Here is a 17,771-nt window from a genome sequence, read left to right as displayed (position 1 = left end):
AAAAACGTGTTAATCTTCTTTCTTCCGACATTCATACTGGACCCCGCCTGAACAGAAATTTAGAATGGTACTAGAAACGAGCAACAGATTGTGTTTACTTGTAAAATATGCCTTTGATTCCCTGTGGAAAATTATTTCGTTGTCCACAAATGAAAACAAACACCAATGAAGAAGAAATATTTTAACACTACAGCTTTAAGAATAGAGCTTTTATATTTACTCAGGCATTGCATGAGACACCCCTAGTCTATAGAGCCTGATTTGACTCCAACATGGCTGCGCAGATGGCGGTAAATTCAGGTATATTCATTTTAAAATGTGTATATATATATTAAATAATCATAGTAAGGACATAAAGTAATAAAAATAGTCCGTAATAACGGTGCGTCTTATATATATAACACACATTTTCGTATAACTTTAATATTTATAGAAAAAGCGACCAGTAATACCACCGGCAGCATTTCTTGTGTTGCATGGGCACACTAGTTCTTGTGATTAGCCATGCTATTGCAGAAGCGGTGTTAAAAGAAAGCTTAAATATACAATCGAAGAACAAATGCATACATCCCGCAGTCGTTCAAACAGGACATCTTTTCGTGTCGGGATAGGAGAGTAGATGTGATCTGGAGAAGTGCCTCTTTTCTGTTGACGGAAGTTTTGCGTTGAGCTGTTTTGAAACGAATCTGAAACTAATCCTGCTGGTTGTGTGGTTGTGATTAATGATATTTATTTATTGCATATTGCTTCAACTGATTTGTTTATGCTTCATATAAAACAATAACAGAAACAACGCCAGTATTGTCAGTCGTAATTAAGAAACTTACGTAGCGTTATTCGCTTTATTTAGAGTTTTGCCAATGCTGAATGTGAAATTTAGAAGAGGTGCATTTTTTTATTTGGATAGATTAGAGTATTTTCTGAACAACTTGACGCATGGTTTTGCGTCAGTGAGAAATCACTGTAACGACATGAACTGGTCAGTGGAGATTGACAACGTACAGTATGTATTCTTACGTAATGTATTGGGATGAATTCAGACACCTGCTGACAGTTCACTATAATGCCATTATTCTTGCACGGGACTGATTGATTGTGTTAAGATTCTTAAGAATTTGCATTTCTTTATTGTGCGATTTGAGGCTTGAATATAGAAGCGCGTAGTGAGCACGCGAGGGGAATCATTTTTGTTGCCGTTAAATGTTTTGTTCCCTGTATTTTGTTAAATTACTACTATTAATTAAGTGTATGTACAGTAAACCCTCGGATTAACGGACTAACAATCGGGGAAAAGGGTGTCCTTTATTGACGAATGTCTGTCAGATCAATAATGACGTTTTTTCTGTCCCAAGACACACATGTATGCATATAAACTGTACTATACGTTTTATCTGAATAGTTTGTCTTATATTTCACATTTTTGATCATAAATACACAAGCTCCATTTCATAAATCGTTCGTATACATTATAATATTCGATAAAGTTTGCGAAAAACAGATCATAAGCAATTGACTTTACTCCTGCCGAGCACCATTGATATTCGCGAATTTTAAAACTATGTAGTATTTGTTTTTTAATCCGGTAAATTGATGGTTTACTGTATACGCAAAATACACTTTAAATGTCTGTAGTATCTTTACTGAATGTCTGAATGAAAGAACGAGAGAGATGCACAGATATTTATACTTTTAGTACATTGTACGCCCAGAAAGAAGACTGTCATGGTGCTCTGATTTTTTAATCTTACAAAACGTAATTTCGGATGACGTTCTGAAGATTGTTCCATAAATATTTTTCTTAAATTTTGCTCCCATCACAAGGGAAAATTCCATGAAATATTTTTTATTCAGGGTGGCTCGGTGGTTTGCATTGCTGCCTCACAGTTCAGGGTGTATCCCGCCTTGCACCCGTTGCTTGCTGGGATAGGCTCCAGCTCCCCTGCGACCCTATATTGGATAAAGACGTTAGAAAATGGATGGATATTTTTGGGAGATGGCGAAAAGTAAAAAAATAATTAGGTGTTCTAATACTTCTATTACTTAATCAGAATTATGATCAAAGAAGTGGGTGCTGCGTTTCATTTTTGCATAAAGTAATGGGAATCTGCATTATAGAAGGCAAAAAATTACTGTGTAATAAGCCTGCACATAACAGAAGACCAGGTGGTGAAATGAGAAATCACTTAATGTGAATGAAGTAGAAACTTTAGGTAATCAAGATTTTGCAAACCCAAAATTTTGCATGGACACTTGGGTGTCCTACAGCACGTATCCCTGCGTATGTACCATACTGGGGTGTTGGTTTGTAAATTCAGTTCCTTGTCTAGCTTCTGCTATCGGATAATATCAGGCTACAGGGTGGTAATATTAAGGTACGCAATGTGAATAAAAATACATTGAATATTGAGACACTTCTAAGTCACCTAAAGCTGTAACAATATGATAACGTCTACACACATGATACAGAAAAGACAGCTGTATCCTGAATTACAAATCACTGTTTTCAATTACCATTGAAAAAAGACGGAAATGTTTTTGAAGTTCATTCCTATCAGGGCAAGATGCATCTACTTCCTTCTCAGGTCACTTCTGATATCAAGACACTTGTTGTTTCAGTCTAGTACTGTCAGCTTAATTCACAAGCAGTTCTTCTGAAGTAAAAATAGAGAACGTAAATTAATTCACCTTTGACTTTCATACATAGTTAACCATATATTAATTTGAATAAAGCACATAGGATTAGCAAAGAATAGGTGATGCAGTGCAGATGAAAATGTTTGGAATGTGGCACAGCTTTTTTATTGTTAGGAATTAACCTTTCATTGTTAGGGGCACTAAATTAAAAATATTAAAAAGGCACCTGTTTGGTAATTATTACAATACAATGTGCACAAGTACTGTCTTTTCAGTACTTTGTTTGTTTGAGTGGATGTCTAGGTTTTTTCTCCCGAAGAGAGAGGTGTTAGTTGCTGTACTTCCTGCTGATGGGGATGGGTTTTGCTTGTCCTGAGCTGACCTCCTCTGCCCCTTTTAGGAGCCAGTCTGTGGGGGCCGTTCAAAGAGTTCTGGGAGACAGTGGTCAGTGCCATCTGGAGGAGGCAACCAGAGGCCGTCCATCTCCTGGACCTGATGCTGAAGAAACACAAGCCCCACTTCATCTCGCTCTTCAAGAACCCGGTAGGGTGTGAATTCTTGATATGTTTAACGTGTGATCACAGCGGCGTTCACATGCTGAATGCCTCCAGACAATGTGTGGAGGCAATAAAGACGGCAAGCAAAATTTCAGGATGTCTCACTAAAAGTAGGTAGCTGCCTCAGCATGCGTAGATTGCAAAGGAACAAGTAAGGGTTTATTCCATGCTGAAAAGAGAAGAAAATAAATATGTTTCGGCTGTGGAAACATTGTTTCTTTTCTTCTCTTTTCAGCATGGAATAAACCTTTACTTTGTTCCAATGCACCATTATGAACGTCTTTAGACTTTTGGGTGCAAATGTGGTAACCACCTTGCAGATAAGATGTTGCCACTTGAAGATCTAAATACAGAGCCCTTTTGAATCTTCAGTGACATTGACAAAGGAAGTTTTAAGTATCTAACATATTTTCTGCATTCTGTCTTTGATAAGCTATAAGATCTTGTAACATATTGGAGTACTCCAAAAGGATGTTAATGTTGATAAAGACAGTTGTTGTATAGCTTTATGCAGGTTTCCTGTTTAAATACCGTTTTGTTTTGTCCTCTGTATGCTTGGAAGTATTTGTCTGCTATATAACATGTCGTAAAGAGTTAGAGTTCTAAAAATGTATTTTTCTATGTCATCTGTATACATTACTTTATTCACATTCTGTTGGGAGGTTTCAGATCTTTTTCTTAAATAAAAAATGTTTGGAGAGTGATCATTTGCACATATTCTGGAACTGCCCTAAAATATGGCTTTTCTGGAAGGAGTTACATGAGGCCCTGGAAACTATATTTGAAAGGAATGTACCCTTTACATTTGAGGCTTTATATTTTGGTAAACTGTATTTTGACTGGAAGGGAACTGATGAATATTTGTTTGGAATCCTTATATCAGCAGGGAAGAAAGCTATAACAAGAAAGTGGCTTCTCCCAGATTTACCAACGATGAATGATTGGATTGAATTAATAAAGGAAATATATATAATGGAAATATGAAAATTTTCACTAAAATTACAAATGAATAAATTTGTCAGATATTGGTCTAGATGGGTGCAGTACATACAGAAATTTGTTGAGTTACAAAATAACTGAAATTTAATAAGGTACATTTATATAGTCTCCTCCATTTTCATATTCATAAATGTATACATCTTCCTCATTTTGAATATATATTTATTTGTTTAAAAGTTTAAGAGGGGAACAAACAGGAATAGAGAATTTTTGCTTGTGATGTACAGTCAAAAGTGTTTTGTAAAAGTAAGGCTGAATAATGGTGGTTTATATGTAAAATGGTTTTGTTTTGTTCTCTAAAATAAAAAATTTAAAAAAAATGTTTGGAGAAATTAGTCAGAATTTTGTAGAATAACTGGAGAATTCATAGACTAATTTTGTTTTGATTTCATACAGTATATGTAGTAAGTCCCGGAACTTTGCCAATTAGAAAAAAGTCTTCTCTTCCTGTTATCTTTCTCGGAAAGTTTTTATTTAACACAGTAACGTTGAGTCCTGTCCTGGAGAGTCATAGTGTTCCGGTTTTCATTCCAGGTGAAATCTGAATTAGTTAATTGGATCAGCTAGTTAATTAGGTGAAGTTAAAGTGTTTTCCAAATCTTCAGGAGTGTGGCTGTCAAGGATCAAGATCTGACAGCCCTGATTCAACTTAAATTGCTTTCCAGCTGTTGCCTTTGGATTTATATTTGCCTCTAAAACCACTTGTCTTACAGCCTGTGGTGGGAAGATATATTTGTGTTTTCTTCTTGGGTTGCCACTATATCAGTAGCCTTAAATTTGTTACAGTAGAACGCTCAGCTTTTTGTAGATTGTTTTATAGCTGTCCCCTAACATTTGGATGTCAATGAGCATTTGCCTGCATATTTCAGATTACAGATTAGTTAAGGTCAGAGGAGACTTCTATGAATTTAACCATGATGATGCATGCTACTACTGAAAGCCTTTTGTGTGTTACCTCCTTCTATGCATCAAAGAAACAGGAAACTTTTAGAGATGTTCATATAGTTTCAGAGCTTTCCATTACACTTCCAAAGAGCAGAGTCTTATTTATAAATTGTTTTTGTTGGACTTTTTAAAGGAATGCTTAAAGGTGTGAATAAATTTGACTTTTTTTTTTCTAGACTTGATTTGTATATGACATTGCTCAGTGGATTTCTTTTATAACCAATAGTGTTACATTTGACATTTTTTTAAACAAGGAGTGGTGTAAAAAAGAGGAGTTTATTGCCATATGTACATGTACACTAGAATCCTTAATCGCACTGATCTCTCGAGATATACACAGTACAACAGACAACACCACACAATGCAGACCAGGGGTGGGCAATCTTTTTTGGCCCATGGGCCACACACAATTTTGAAACTGTATAGAGGGCCACTTCGGGCTGCTGTTACAGATAGCCTATGCCTTTATACAAGTTTAAATTCCAACATAGGCTTATTAGTTCAAGGTTAACGATAACCTGAGAGAAAAAAACAACTAGATTTTAAATATAAAAAAATAAAAACTGAATAAAACTTGACGTTCAACTCACAAGCCAAGTCTTCACCGATTACCTCGACCCAACGGGTAACTGTTCTGCGTGATAATCTTATTTTCTCAAATTTGCTCTTGCTCTCTGGACACAGAATGTCTGCGGTTTCTATCATACACTCCTTCAAACGCTCCTGTTCAGAGAGTGGCCTGCTTTGTTTAGCAATTTTATATGCAGGCAGGTAGCTTGCCTTTGTGTTGGCCTCTTGGATAGTAGAAGGGCGGAAAAATACATTTTGCTGAGCCTGTAAACTAGCGGCTAGTTTGGAAGCTCTATTAGCCCACTCCTCGCATGACAGATTGCTAGCGTAGTTCGCATGTTTGGTAGAAAAATGCCAACTGAGATTGTATTCTTTGAACACTGCAACACTTTCCTTAAAAAATTAAAACATATAGTCTTTATTCCAACCTCTGTGAAAAAGTATTTTGCAGTCCATTCTTTGTTGGACACTCTGCATTCCCTGTCAACTTTCTGCTTCTTCAATCCTCTCATTTTGGCGCAGGTTCCCTTACAGTGCGATGGACCCACTCTGACTGGTGAATCAGATTGGTAAAGCAGGGGTTCCAGAACTTTTTGGGTCCGTGCCTCCCTTGACCTGTCAAATTTTCCACACGCCTCCCCTGTCTCAAAAATACGTTCTATGGCAGTGCGATATTTTACAGAAGATCAAGTAATAGGTTTATTCCATGCTGAAAAAAAGAAGAAAGAAAGATTATAGATTATAAATTTGAAAAGATTAACAAAAGATTATAAATTTGAAATGGAAATGATGGGTCAAAATAAAAACAAAGTTGATCCATTTTTTATTATTTTTAATCATTTTCAAAACCAAAATACTTTTTGGTAAATAAGGACTTTTTAAAAAAAGTCAACATCTTTGTAAAATGCAAATAAAATGACTTAGAAAAAGTAAAAAAAATTAACATGAATGCTTTTACAAAAGGGGGAGAAATACAGTGTCTTTTTGTTTGTGCCTCTTAATGGGTAGGTGGGCTTGTTTAATAAATTTTTAAAATAATTGACCAAAAATACTGGGTAGTATTTTTGAAATGGCAACGCGCATCTCCTTCTCAATATTGACTCTTGATCTGAACTTGGATTTGATAACCGCAAGTGCTGAAAACCCAGCCTCACAAAGGCAGGAAATTGCAGAATTCACAGGGCTCTGTTGCTTATTCCTTGGTACTCCAATAGTATGAGTTTTTTTGCATTGTGCTACTCAGTACGCGACTTTATATGATGAAAGAACGACTTTTCTGGGGACTGTAGCTTGGTTAGAAAAAGCCGCTTTCTGTTCATTCATTTAACTTGCGCAAAAAATACTCTCAGCAGCCAACACTTTAAGACAGACAACACACTGAGGACATTCTTCAGTGTCCAGAATTTTGCACGTGAAACAGAAATTCAGAACTCATACTCTCTGTATTTGGTTTCCATTTCTCTTTATAACTAGGCTCCATGTCTTTCATGTTTTTTACTCATATTTAAAAACCTCTCCATTGCGATTGTGTAACAAAAAGCTCACAAAATGACCGCTCATAGAAACATGAAACACTGAAGTCAACAGGTCAACTGTTACGCTGCTTACAGACTGCCAACTCTCTTGCCTACATTGTACATTGTTTTAAAAAACATTTGAAAACATATTTTTTTAATTTAGCTTTTAGTTAATGGTTCTTTGTTCTTTCTATTTATCTTTCTTTTTTATTTCACTTTTATTGTTTTTGTTTTATTCCGACTTTCCTCATTTTTATTTATTTCTTTTTCAAGCATAAATTGACAATTAGTTCAGGTGGGTAGCTGCGTCAGCATGCGTAGGCTGCAAAGGAACAAGTAATAGGTTTATTCCATGCTGAAAAAAAGAAGAAAGAGAACACAACGTTTCGGCCGTGGAGCCTTCTTCAGGTGTGAGCAATTATGTAATTGACAGTTATGTTGCTTTACTGTATTACTGTGTTTTCCTTTACAACTGAAAGTATATCTCTTAACTTTAAGATTTTATTTTTACGCTTGGTTTGTAAAGCACTTTGAGCTGCTATTTGTATGAAAGGTGCTCTATAAATAAAGTTTATTATTATTATTGCCTAGTGTCATGTGACACAATCTAGCTAGGTAGTGCGCGACTCGTACATTCTGTGTGCATGAACAGCCGGTTTTGCATGTAATACATTTTTTCCTTGACTGGCGATACCTGCGACACCCCTGACCGACAATGGCACCTCCCCAAGGTGGCGTGATGCACAGTGGTTTGGAACCACTGTTGTAAAACATTCATGAGCCATCTAACGGGAAGAATAATGAAATGTAAGAAAAAATAGCACCAAACAAGGTGGAATATGGCGTAATATTGACTAATTTATTATTTCCTCAAGGGCCAGTTAAAACTGTTTGCCCACAGGTAATGTAGACAGTACATTCAAACATAATTAGTAATAACAGGAACAATAAATATGTTGTGGGAAAATAAATATGTAGTAGTCGGAGGAAAAAAAACATGCTACACCATGCAAAAAGTACATAGTGCAGATATGCATTGAGTCTGAGGCTTTAGAGTTAGCTGTTGAGGATGCGTACTGCTGTAGGATAGAAACTGTTCTTAAGCATAGTGGTCCTGCTTGCCAGAGTGCAGGGGAGAGAACAGTTTGTGGCTGGGGTGGTTGGGATCCTGAATGATGGATTGGGCTTTATTGCGTCATCGGTTGGTGTGAATCTCGCTGATTGATGGTAAATCACATCCTATAATCCTCTGTGCCGTTGCCACAACCTTTTGTAGTGCATCTCTGTCATGCATTGTAGTATTGCTGTACCACACAGTGATACCACTAGTGAGGACAATTTCTATGGTGCTGCTGTAGAGGTTCATGAGGTAACTGCTTCCCCATACTGCATTTATTTCAAGGAAGTTTCAGGCAGTCATCCAATCCATAACCCATTCTGTTATGTGACGTTTTGTTCTTCCTGTTTCATCAGGGGTTTCGGTAAACCTGCTGGACAGTGTATGTATTAAAGCTGTTTCCCAGTTGTTCCTGTTAGTGTGTGACCGTGACTTCACTGCAAGGAAGGTCCTGCATGATCGAGATTGATACTGTCCATGATATGTGACTGTATGCCCTCTTCCTTTCGGCAGCCAAAGAGTGCTGAGCAGAGGGACAAGGTGAAGAAAGCCAGTACAGAGGGCATTTCGGTCCAGGGCCAGCAGGGCACCAGGCTCCTCCCAGAGCAGCTCCTCGCAGAGGCCTTCATCCTGAGTGACCTCTTCAACATCGGAGAGCTGGCCGCTCTGGAGCTTCTCCTGGCAGGTATGGGGCCACCACAGATGGGTTCCTGACCCAGTGTCTGGCTACTCAAGAAAAGTACTGCCATACACACAGATGCAGCTCTTCTGCCCAGATGGGTCTGCACTTACCTATTAGAGCCGGAGAGCTCCATCACACTCACTGGTTTGTGGGAAAGATTCTTTGTCAGTGGGAAAGGGTTGAGGCTTGATGCTATAGATTGAGGGGTTAGAGCAGGTCGTGTTGTCAGTGGATGCAGTGATACATGAATGGCCATAGGTGGGTGAATGTGCACTTTGCATTTTGTGGCCATCTGGAGCTGTTCTGAACTGCCGGAGTTAACGGCCAGGCCACTTTAGGTTTTACTGTGGTTTTTGGTTGTAAGTGCTTTGAATTTGTCTCTGGAAGTAATCATGGAGAGACTGATGCTCTGCCAAGTCAACCACTGAGCTGCAGCTCATTTTCTTTCTGAGATTCTGTAATGGCAAAGTTTCCAAATTTGTTTTTCTGTATACCAGGAGGCACAAATCGAATTTCATATCAAGCAGACATAAGATGAAGTGTCCAAATGTTTAAACTTTGCTACATTATTCTTTGTATATCATGTCATGAGAATGTGTTTTAAACTTCTATTAGAAGAAAAACATTAGTTTCTTATCAGGAAAAAAGAAGACTGTTTCAGTGTTTTGGTCTTTGGTATTTGATTTTTACTGTGTTCTTAATAACTGTGTGATTTTAATATTTCCAGTTGTTCCTTCTACTTATTAATACTGTTCAAATCTTAATAAGTGCAGTTCAATTATACTATGTTGTGTTAAGGATGTGTGTTCCAAGCACAAAGCTTTCTCACTTTGTCTGAGTGCTGACATTTTTTTCTTTGCTTTGATCTCTCTGTTGGCTCCATGCGCAGGGGAGTACCAGCAGCCCCATTTCCCTGGCTTGACCCGAGGGCTGGTGGCCGTGCTCCTGTACTGGGATGGGAAGAGGTGCATCGCCAACTCGCTGCGCTCTCTCATCCAGTCCCGCCACGGAAAGACCTTCACTCTGGAGCTCAGGTTTGCCTGAACCCACTCTGGTGTCATACCAGCCTCACGTACTTCCAGGGAATCATAGCAGTATAAACCACAGGCCTCCTATCCAGTCTGGTTTATTTGAATACACAAACAAAATCTATTAATAATTACTTAAACTTATATAGCGCTTTTCTGGACACTCCACTCAAAGCACTTTACAGGTAATGGGGACTCCCCTCCACCACCACCACTGTGCAGCCCCACCTGGATGATGCGACAGCAGCCATATTGCGCCAGAACACTCACCACACATCAGCTACCAGTGGGGAGGAGAACAGAGTAATGAAGCCAATTCATAGATGGGGATTATTAGGAGGGCCAATGGGAAATTTGTCCAGGATGCCAGGGTTACACCCCTACTCTTTTTCGAGAAACGCCCTGGGATTTTTAATGACCACGGAGAGTCAGGACCTTGGTTTTACATTTCATCCGAAGGATGGCGCCTGTTTACAGTATAGTGTCCCCGTCACTATACTGGGGCACTAAGACCCACATGGACCGCAGGGTGAGCGCCCCCTGCTGGCCCCACTAACACCTCTTCCAGCAGCAATCTTAGTTTTTCCCAGGAGGTCTCCCATCCAGGTACTGACCAGGCTCACACCTGCTTAGCTTCAGTGGGTTGCCAGTTGTGAGTGATATGGCTGCTGGCATTAGGACTTAGGGTTTGTCTGTTTTTTTATAATTCTTAGTTAAGAAATTACTTCACTTTTATTCAGAATAATCTGAATGGTTAAAACCTCAGTGCAAAAACACACAATGTAAAGCAGTGAAAATCAAATTACAGGAGTAAATGTAGAAATTTTAAATCATACAGTAATAGAAACAGTAGAAGGTATAGAAACCAAAATACTGGGATGTCCTTAAGCCTCTGAGAGTACAATTTACATATCTTTTAATGTTTCAGGTGGGTAGCTGCGTCAGCATGCGTAGGCTGCAAAGGAACAAGTAATAGGTTTATTCCATGCTGAAAAAAAGAAGAAAGAAAACACAATGTTTTGGCCGTGGAGCCTTCTTCAGGTGTGAGAAAGACAGGGCAGTAAGCAAAGTAATGTAGCGGGAGAACAAAGTCTGGGAGAGAGGAGGAGCGGGAGGCGGAAGCAGGGGACAGAAAGAGAGGCCAATCAAGAGGTGTGAAGTCAGGATAGGTGTAGAGAGGTGTGAAATGAAACCTACAATGAATAGAGAGAATTTAGAAGAAAAGTAGTCTGTCATTAAGAGAAGGGGGAAGGTGTGATCCTAGCTGCAGGATAATTTTGGTTTCTGTAGTCTTTCTGATGTATGAGTTCGGAAAACATGTTCTCTGAAGCGGTCTCCGAGTCTCAGAGGCTTCAGTGAACACGTCAGGGCTGTGAAGATTAAAGATCTCTCCAAGCCCATTGTTTCTCATTTCACCTCTGACGGCCACGACCACTCTCCGTCTGTGTTCTCAAAGACGGTTTTCCGAACTCATACATCAGAAAGACTACAGAAACCAAAATTATCCTGCAGCTAGGATCACACCTTCCCCCTTCTCTCAACGACAGACTACTTTTCTTCTAAGTTTTCTCTATTCATTGGAGGTTTCATTTCACACCTCTCTTCACCTATGCTGACTTCACACTACCTGATTGGCCACTCTGTCAGTCCCCTGCTCCCGCCTCTCGCTCCTCCAGCTTTTGTTCTCCCGCTACATTACCTTTGCTTACTGCCCTGTCTTTCTCACACCTGAAGAAGGCTGCACGGCCGAAACGTTGTTTTCTTTCTTCTTTTCTTTCAGCATGGAATAAACCTATTACTTGTATCTTTTAATATGGCTGTTTTAATGATTAACAAATTAAGTTATCTTTGCTACATTATTGGGACTCACTTTCATGATCTCTTCCTTTTGCCCTGTTTGTGTTGAAAGCTTTTTTAATATTGTCCATTGTCCCAAACTTTCAAAATAAAACAGAACAGCCACCAAGCTAATCCCAGCTAAAACTCAGCTTTCCTATTTCACTGCAACAATAAGCTACAGGGCCTGAATGACAGATATCATATTTTTCGGGGGGGGGGGGGTGTACATACTAATATTGTGAGACACCAGGTATTAATTTAAAGGTTTTTTCTTCTATGATTTTGTGAAGAGAAAATTTTTCTATAAGACATGGTTTCATTAATACCCTTTATGAAGAGGATTCTCTTAGATTGTTGGTTTATTTTGTGTGTACGCAGCTCAGAGCTGGTGTCCATCACCACGCGCTTCACAGATGACCTGATGAGTCAGGGCTTGACTGGGAAAATCCTGGCCCTGATTTCAGAAATCAGTGTCACCAAGGAGTTTGAGAAACTACAGAAGGAGCGCGGCCTGGGGAATGAGAAGCACAGAAAGGAGGTAAGAAGATGTGTCTGAGTAACGACCTCTGGTTTAACACCATGACACCTTTTCTAACCTTGACAATAGTCTTTTACGTGTGGATCTAGAAGACAAAGCTTTGTTTCTGTCAAATACATGGAAGAGACTTCTATCATATGATATTATCTATCACATCATGAATGTTGGACAGCTTTCCACAAGCTCTTTACGGCAGTTAAAAAGACACAGCACTTACACTTTGCCTGTATGTGGTCTGACCTGACACAAGTGCTATACTGGATTCGGAGTGAGGAAGATACAGTAAATGCGTAGGAAAAAGAATAAGGAGCAATTTCCTGAATATACTACTCTGAGATTAATAGTGAAACAAAGTAAACTGAAAAAAGATGTATGCGTTTTCCTCAAATTACCAAAGTCGGTTTATTTCACACGATAAATCCTGTCCCCATTGTACATTTCCTGCTTTTATGGCTGAGAGTCCTGCTGGACCCCTGGGGTCCCAGTCCTACTGAGAAATAATGAACTGGTGATTCCAGTTGGTTGAGTATAAAACCAAAAATACAAAAGTGAGTTTTAAAAAAGATCAGTTGTCTTCATAAAACAAGAGGCCACAGTGAATTTTTGAAAGAAAAAATAAGTCGCTTGACAGGAAATTGCATTTTGTTGTTTTTATAGGTACAAATAAGTCTGCTCAGATTATCCGGTGTTTTGTAAATCTTTGCAGAAATAAGTATGTTTGCAAAATCAGATCCTATGCCCGTGCTTCTGTGCCCCCGCTCTCCCAGGTGTCTGATCTGATTAAGGAGTGCCGCCAGTCGCTAGCAGAGTGCCTTTTCGCCTGGGCCTGTCAGTCGCCTCTCAACAAAGACGACACCCTGGCTGTCATTGGCTACTTGGAGAATGTGACAACAGAGGCAGACGGTTCACTGGACAGCGTAAATCTGGCACTTGTCATGGCCCTGCTTTACTGTCTGGACGTCAGCTTCCTGGAGCAGGGCACTGAGGACAGGGAAGGTGCGTGTACAACAGTGGGTCTTGGTGTCGCCAAAATCCTATCTTTAATAAGTGGCCAGATGTCTCTTTTCCTTTATTTTCTATTGAATTTGTATATACTGGTTAGATGCCACAGGTGTTGTAATCAAACAAGGAAGATAAAAGGCCCATCTGTTAATCGTAGCTTGAATATTGTAGCCAGCATCTGTTCCTCAGGATTTTTTCTAATACTAAGTAATCAAAGAATACAAAACAATTCTGCAAAATTTTATCTTTGAAACACCACAAATTCATTCTGCATCTGTGATTCTTACCCTTCTATGGCTGCAATCATTAAGGATAAAAATATTAAGACTATTATTACAGTTTTGATGCACAGTTAGCTTTGAAAAAAATATGTCCTTGTCATCCAACAATGATTGGAAGTCTTATTTTGTTGTGTGTTGTTTTGTTATTTTGAGTATTTTGATCCTGTGCCCTTGTGTCAGTCGCCCATCTAAATGGAAATAATAAACGTACTGTATAACCTGCAAACCATGAAAGTTATAAAGCTAAATGATAGCCATACAGGCAGTAAGATACAGTACCCTTCAGATTTATTCATACTTCCAGTGAAATGGGAATTACACTGTAATCATAACTTTATAGCACAGTGATATTTGTCTTGTCTTAGAAAACCAGAGTTAGATTGTGGTTCAAACTCAAGACGGTGCTACAGATACCTAAGAGTAAGTTCCTGGAGGACTGGTCAGATTTGCCCCTTCAGCAGTGCCAGACAGGAGGCTAAAAGGAGGATTTACAAAATGTTTTGTGAATTCATGTGTATTATGGATTTTTTTTTGTCAGATTTAAAAATCTCTATCCTAATGACTATGACAAGGAGGGATAGTTAAGGAGTCTTAAGGAAAAACAAGTCTATGTCTGGTGTCGCTCATAGAAATATTCTGTCTACACCGGAAGATGAAAATGGCAAAGGATTGAATGGGACAGCTCTTAATTCCAAGTAACACTGCGCTCGAGGAACACAGGATAAATTAAAAAAAAAATCTGGATCAGTTCTATATTCTGCCTGTTAATGGAGCAAGGGCATGGCAGGCTCTGACGTTGCCATCGCTTCGCTCTCTCTCAGATCTTATCCAGGCTCTTCCGCTGCTGACAGAAAAGGAGTATGTGGACGCCATTTACAAACGCCTGCTGGACTCCCGCTCCTGGAAGCTGCCTGGCCTGCAGGCTGTGGTGAGACTGGCCTGGGCCCTGGCACTCCGTGCCCTCTCCCAGCTGCCCCAGGGCACAGGTACCACACATTTACTGCTCCCTGGCAAACTAATCCATAAGCGTGTAACTGCTGTTACACTGCAGCTTGGGGATTGACATTAACCTCAGTCCTAATGAATGTTGCATTGCGTAATATTGTAAAAACCACTTGAACTAACATATTAGTGTTTTAGAAAATATCAGTATTTATCTATTAAATTTGTCTATTTTAGAATCTGTCATAAGTGTTTAGATCGGTTTGGCAGCAATACAAATATTAAAATTATTATAACCCCCAAATGTCTTTTTTTTTTTAGTTCATTCATCTCTACTGAACTATGCGTTTGTCCTCTGTGAGGATAAGGTTTCAGGCATGTTTGTGTCCCGTTCTCCCCAGCTCTGGTGGAGTTCACCGAAGGGGATGAGACCCTTGCAGATCTAGCCATCCAAGACAACGCTTTCCTCTTCATAACCGAGGCCATGCTGGGCTCAGAGGGCTTTGGACAGGAGGAGTTCTACACTCGTCGCATGCATTCCCTCTTGACCGACTTTTTGTCCCTCATGCCCATGAAGGTGAGATCACTGGCAGAGGGAGACATTGAGCTGTCCTCACACAGGAACACGGCATTCCTTGTATTTGGCTGTAAGATTTCCAGACATCAGTAGGGGTCGTGGGTTGGAGAACTCAAATTCATTAGCGCGTTTAAAGTGCACGTCCCTTACCAACAGCAACGCAAGCATGCAGGTGCCCTGGGATGCCACCGGGAGTACAGTATTTGCAGACAGCTGAGAGAGCCCTCACTGAATGTACCCACTCGGCTGCCCAAGGCGCTTTGAGGAATCCCAGTCTGGTGATATGACCAGGTCTCCAACCTGCAAATCTTAACTTGCTCTTGGTGAATGTATGTACTGACTCAGCCAATCTGTTTGCCCCTGAAAAACAAAGTTTAATTTGGATCAGTCTTGCAAAATAAGACCATTTGGATCTTGTATGTCATCCCAAAAGCACAAAATATATTGTTTTCACATTTAGACTTTTTTTAGTATTGTGTCTTTTCTAGGAGTGAAAGTAAAGATGATACTGAACAGGCTATCAACATACTGTAGCACACAGGTTTATTGGTTTGAATCCAAATTAGTCTGAGACATTGTGTAGAAGACAAGTGATAATGAGTGGTCATTATCACTTCACTATCACAGCCATCTGTGAGGCGAGAGTGTTACCTTGTCGGTCTCTGTTGTCTTGATGGTGTGCAGGTGAAGCAGCTGAGGAACCGGGCTGATGAAGATGCCAGGCTGGTCCACATGAGTCTGCAGATGGGCAGTGAGCTGCCGGCTGCCCTGCGCAGAGACCTGGAGCACCTCATGATTCTGGTGAGTCTTCATGGTCATGCACAGAGATGTCCACATTTTATACATCTCACTTTATTGGGTTTATTTGTGGTGTGAAAGCCAACTTGCACAGGAGCTAAGTTCAGTGGAGCTGCTTTGACACAATATAAGATCCATATTGCTCTCCTGTGCTGTTGAAGAACAAGAAGACCTTTTGCCGATTTAGATTTTATTGATGTGAGGAATTTGTCAGCTTGACATATTACGTAGTAGTCAAAGTTTTTTAGAACATGCTTTAAAAATAAATATGTATTTTACACTTTTAAATATTAGAATTTATAATGCCATACTATTTCTTTCCATTGTTGAGAATCTCTGGGATACTTTGACTTTCCATAAAAATACATTATATAATAAGTATGGAGTTAAACACAAACTTAAACTTACAAGTGAAAAGAGTTGCAGCTTTGAGATTTATAAGGAATTGTAAAAAAAAACAGGTGTCTCTGCGTTAACGTGATAGATGCGTTCCTTTAAAATCACGTGTTATGCAAAAATCGTGCGTTAAAAATAACAGGGCTTATGGGAAAAATAGGGTTAGGGGCAGACCACTCAAAACCTAACCAAATGCCTAACCAAAGCTTTACTAAGTTTATTAGTTAACCTAATAAAAAATGTTTACACAGCTTAAATTTATATTTATGTATTAAATTTATATTGTAGCATATATGGAACGGTTCACGAGAGCAACAACGAGACATTTAGACACATCTAGCACTCTTTATTACAGGCCTCCATCAGCCTGTTACCAGGCAAGAGAAACCATAAACCCTTCGAACAAAACTTAAACACACAAGTGCAGCAAAGGGAACACCTACTCACAACTGTGCCAACATTTATATCTAGTTTCTTATATCTAGCCTTACTGAAAAACTGGTCTTGCCAATAGAGATCTCATCTGATGTTCTCTTTTTATAGAGTAAAACCTCATTGAACCAGCTGCATCAGATCCCTCTTTTACTTTTATTTCCTCTCTAATGTGTCCTTAAGGCACTTTCTTATGGCTTAAATCACAAATGACAACTCAGAGATAGCTGTTCTGCTAGATTACAGCAGTTTGAGTAAGATCTGGCTGTTGGAATGTAGTAAGGAAACAAAACAAATCTAAGATCAAACTGACTTTTCTCTTGCAGTAGTATGGAGTCTTGGTGTTCAGTGTATTGCGATCTTTGTTTTTCTGCCCTCAGATCGGTGAGTTCTATGGGAAAGACCCCTTTAACCTGGAGCTGGCCCTGGAGTACTGGTGCCCTCTGGAATCCATCCATCAAAGCTCCACCTTCACAGGCTCGTACCTGGGAGTGCCACACCAGAGGCCCCCCCACAAACAGGTGTGCCAGCCACGGCAATCCCAGACTGCCCTGTAGAATCGAGTAGGGTTGATCATATTTATTAAAGCTACTTACTGCCTCCTAAGTCACTTTTCCTATAGGCATTGGACATTTTGGAAACAGAATGACTGATTCTGATAGTGATGGACCACTTTAAAGCAAATTCCTTTGAATTAATTTAGACTTTTCATAGCACATGCTTTCAATATGAAAATCCTAAGCAAAAAGCAAATCCAAGTTAATTCTTAACAGATGTCCTCCTTCATCCTCTTTCAAATTGATATTGAAATTCTGTTGCCAGTATTTAATTGATAAAAAAGTGTGCAAATGTGTGCACATGAATCATTAGTCATTGACTGTTTCCAACTTCATTTGGGTGTAATTCCTCTTGTAATC

The 17,771-nt window shown here is 39.4% G+C and overlaps 1 protein-coding gene across 1 annotated transcript in view; it reads left to right on the top strand.

Moving 5' to 3' along the window:
- The first annotated feature begins 237 nt into the window (after positions 1 to 237).
- nup205 (nucleoporin 205) overlaps positions 238 to 17,771 on the top strand; it is a 63,360-nt gene continuing 45,826 nt past the window's right edge. Inside the window, exons 1-10 of the mRNA XM_088924098.1 lie at positions 238 to 300; positions 3,035 to 3,177; positions 8,853 to 9,024; positions 9,911 to 10,055; positions 12,267 to 12,426; positions 13,194 to 13,422; positions 14,531 to 14,695; positions 15,053 to 15,228; positions 15,913 to 16,029; positions 17,235 to 17,375. Of these exons, the coding sequence (XP_088780224.1) occupies positions 273 to 300; positions 3,035 to 3,177; positions 8,853 to 9,024; positions 9,911 to 10,055; positions 12,267 to 12,426; positions 13,194 to 13,422; positions 14,531 to 14,695; positions 15,053 to 15,228; positions 15,913 to 16,029; positions 17,235 to 17,375 (1,476 nt within the window). The 5' untranslated portion in view covers positions 238 to 272. The remainder of the gene's footprint in view (positions 301 to 3,034; positions 3,178 to 8,852; positions 9,025 to 9,910; positions 10,056 to 12,266; positions 12,427 to 13,193; positions 13,423 to 14,530; positions 14,696 to 15,052; positions 15,229 to 15,912; positions 16,030 to 17,234; positions 17,376 to 17,771) is intronic.

The sequence above is a fragment of the Atractosteus spatula genome, chromosome 8 (genome assembly GCF_055471065.1).
Source record: "Atractosteus spatula isolate fAtrSpa1 chromosome 8, fAtrSpa1.hap1, whole genome shotgun sequence".
Lineage (NCBI taxonomy): Eukaryota > Metazoa > Chordata > Actinopteri > Semionotiformes > Lepisosteidae > Atractosteus > Atractosteus spatula.
The sequence above is the reverse complement of the archived record's forward strand: the minus strand, read 5'-3'. Positions and strand labels throughout refer to the sequence as shown.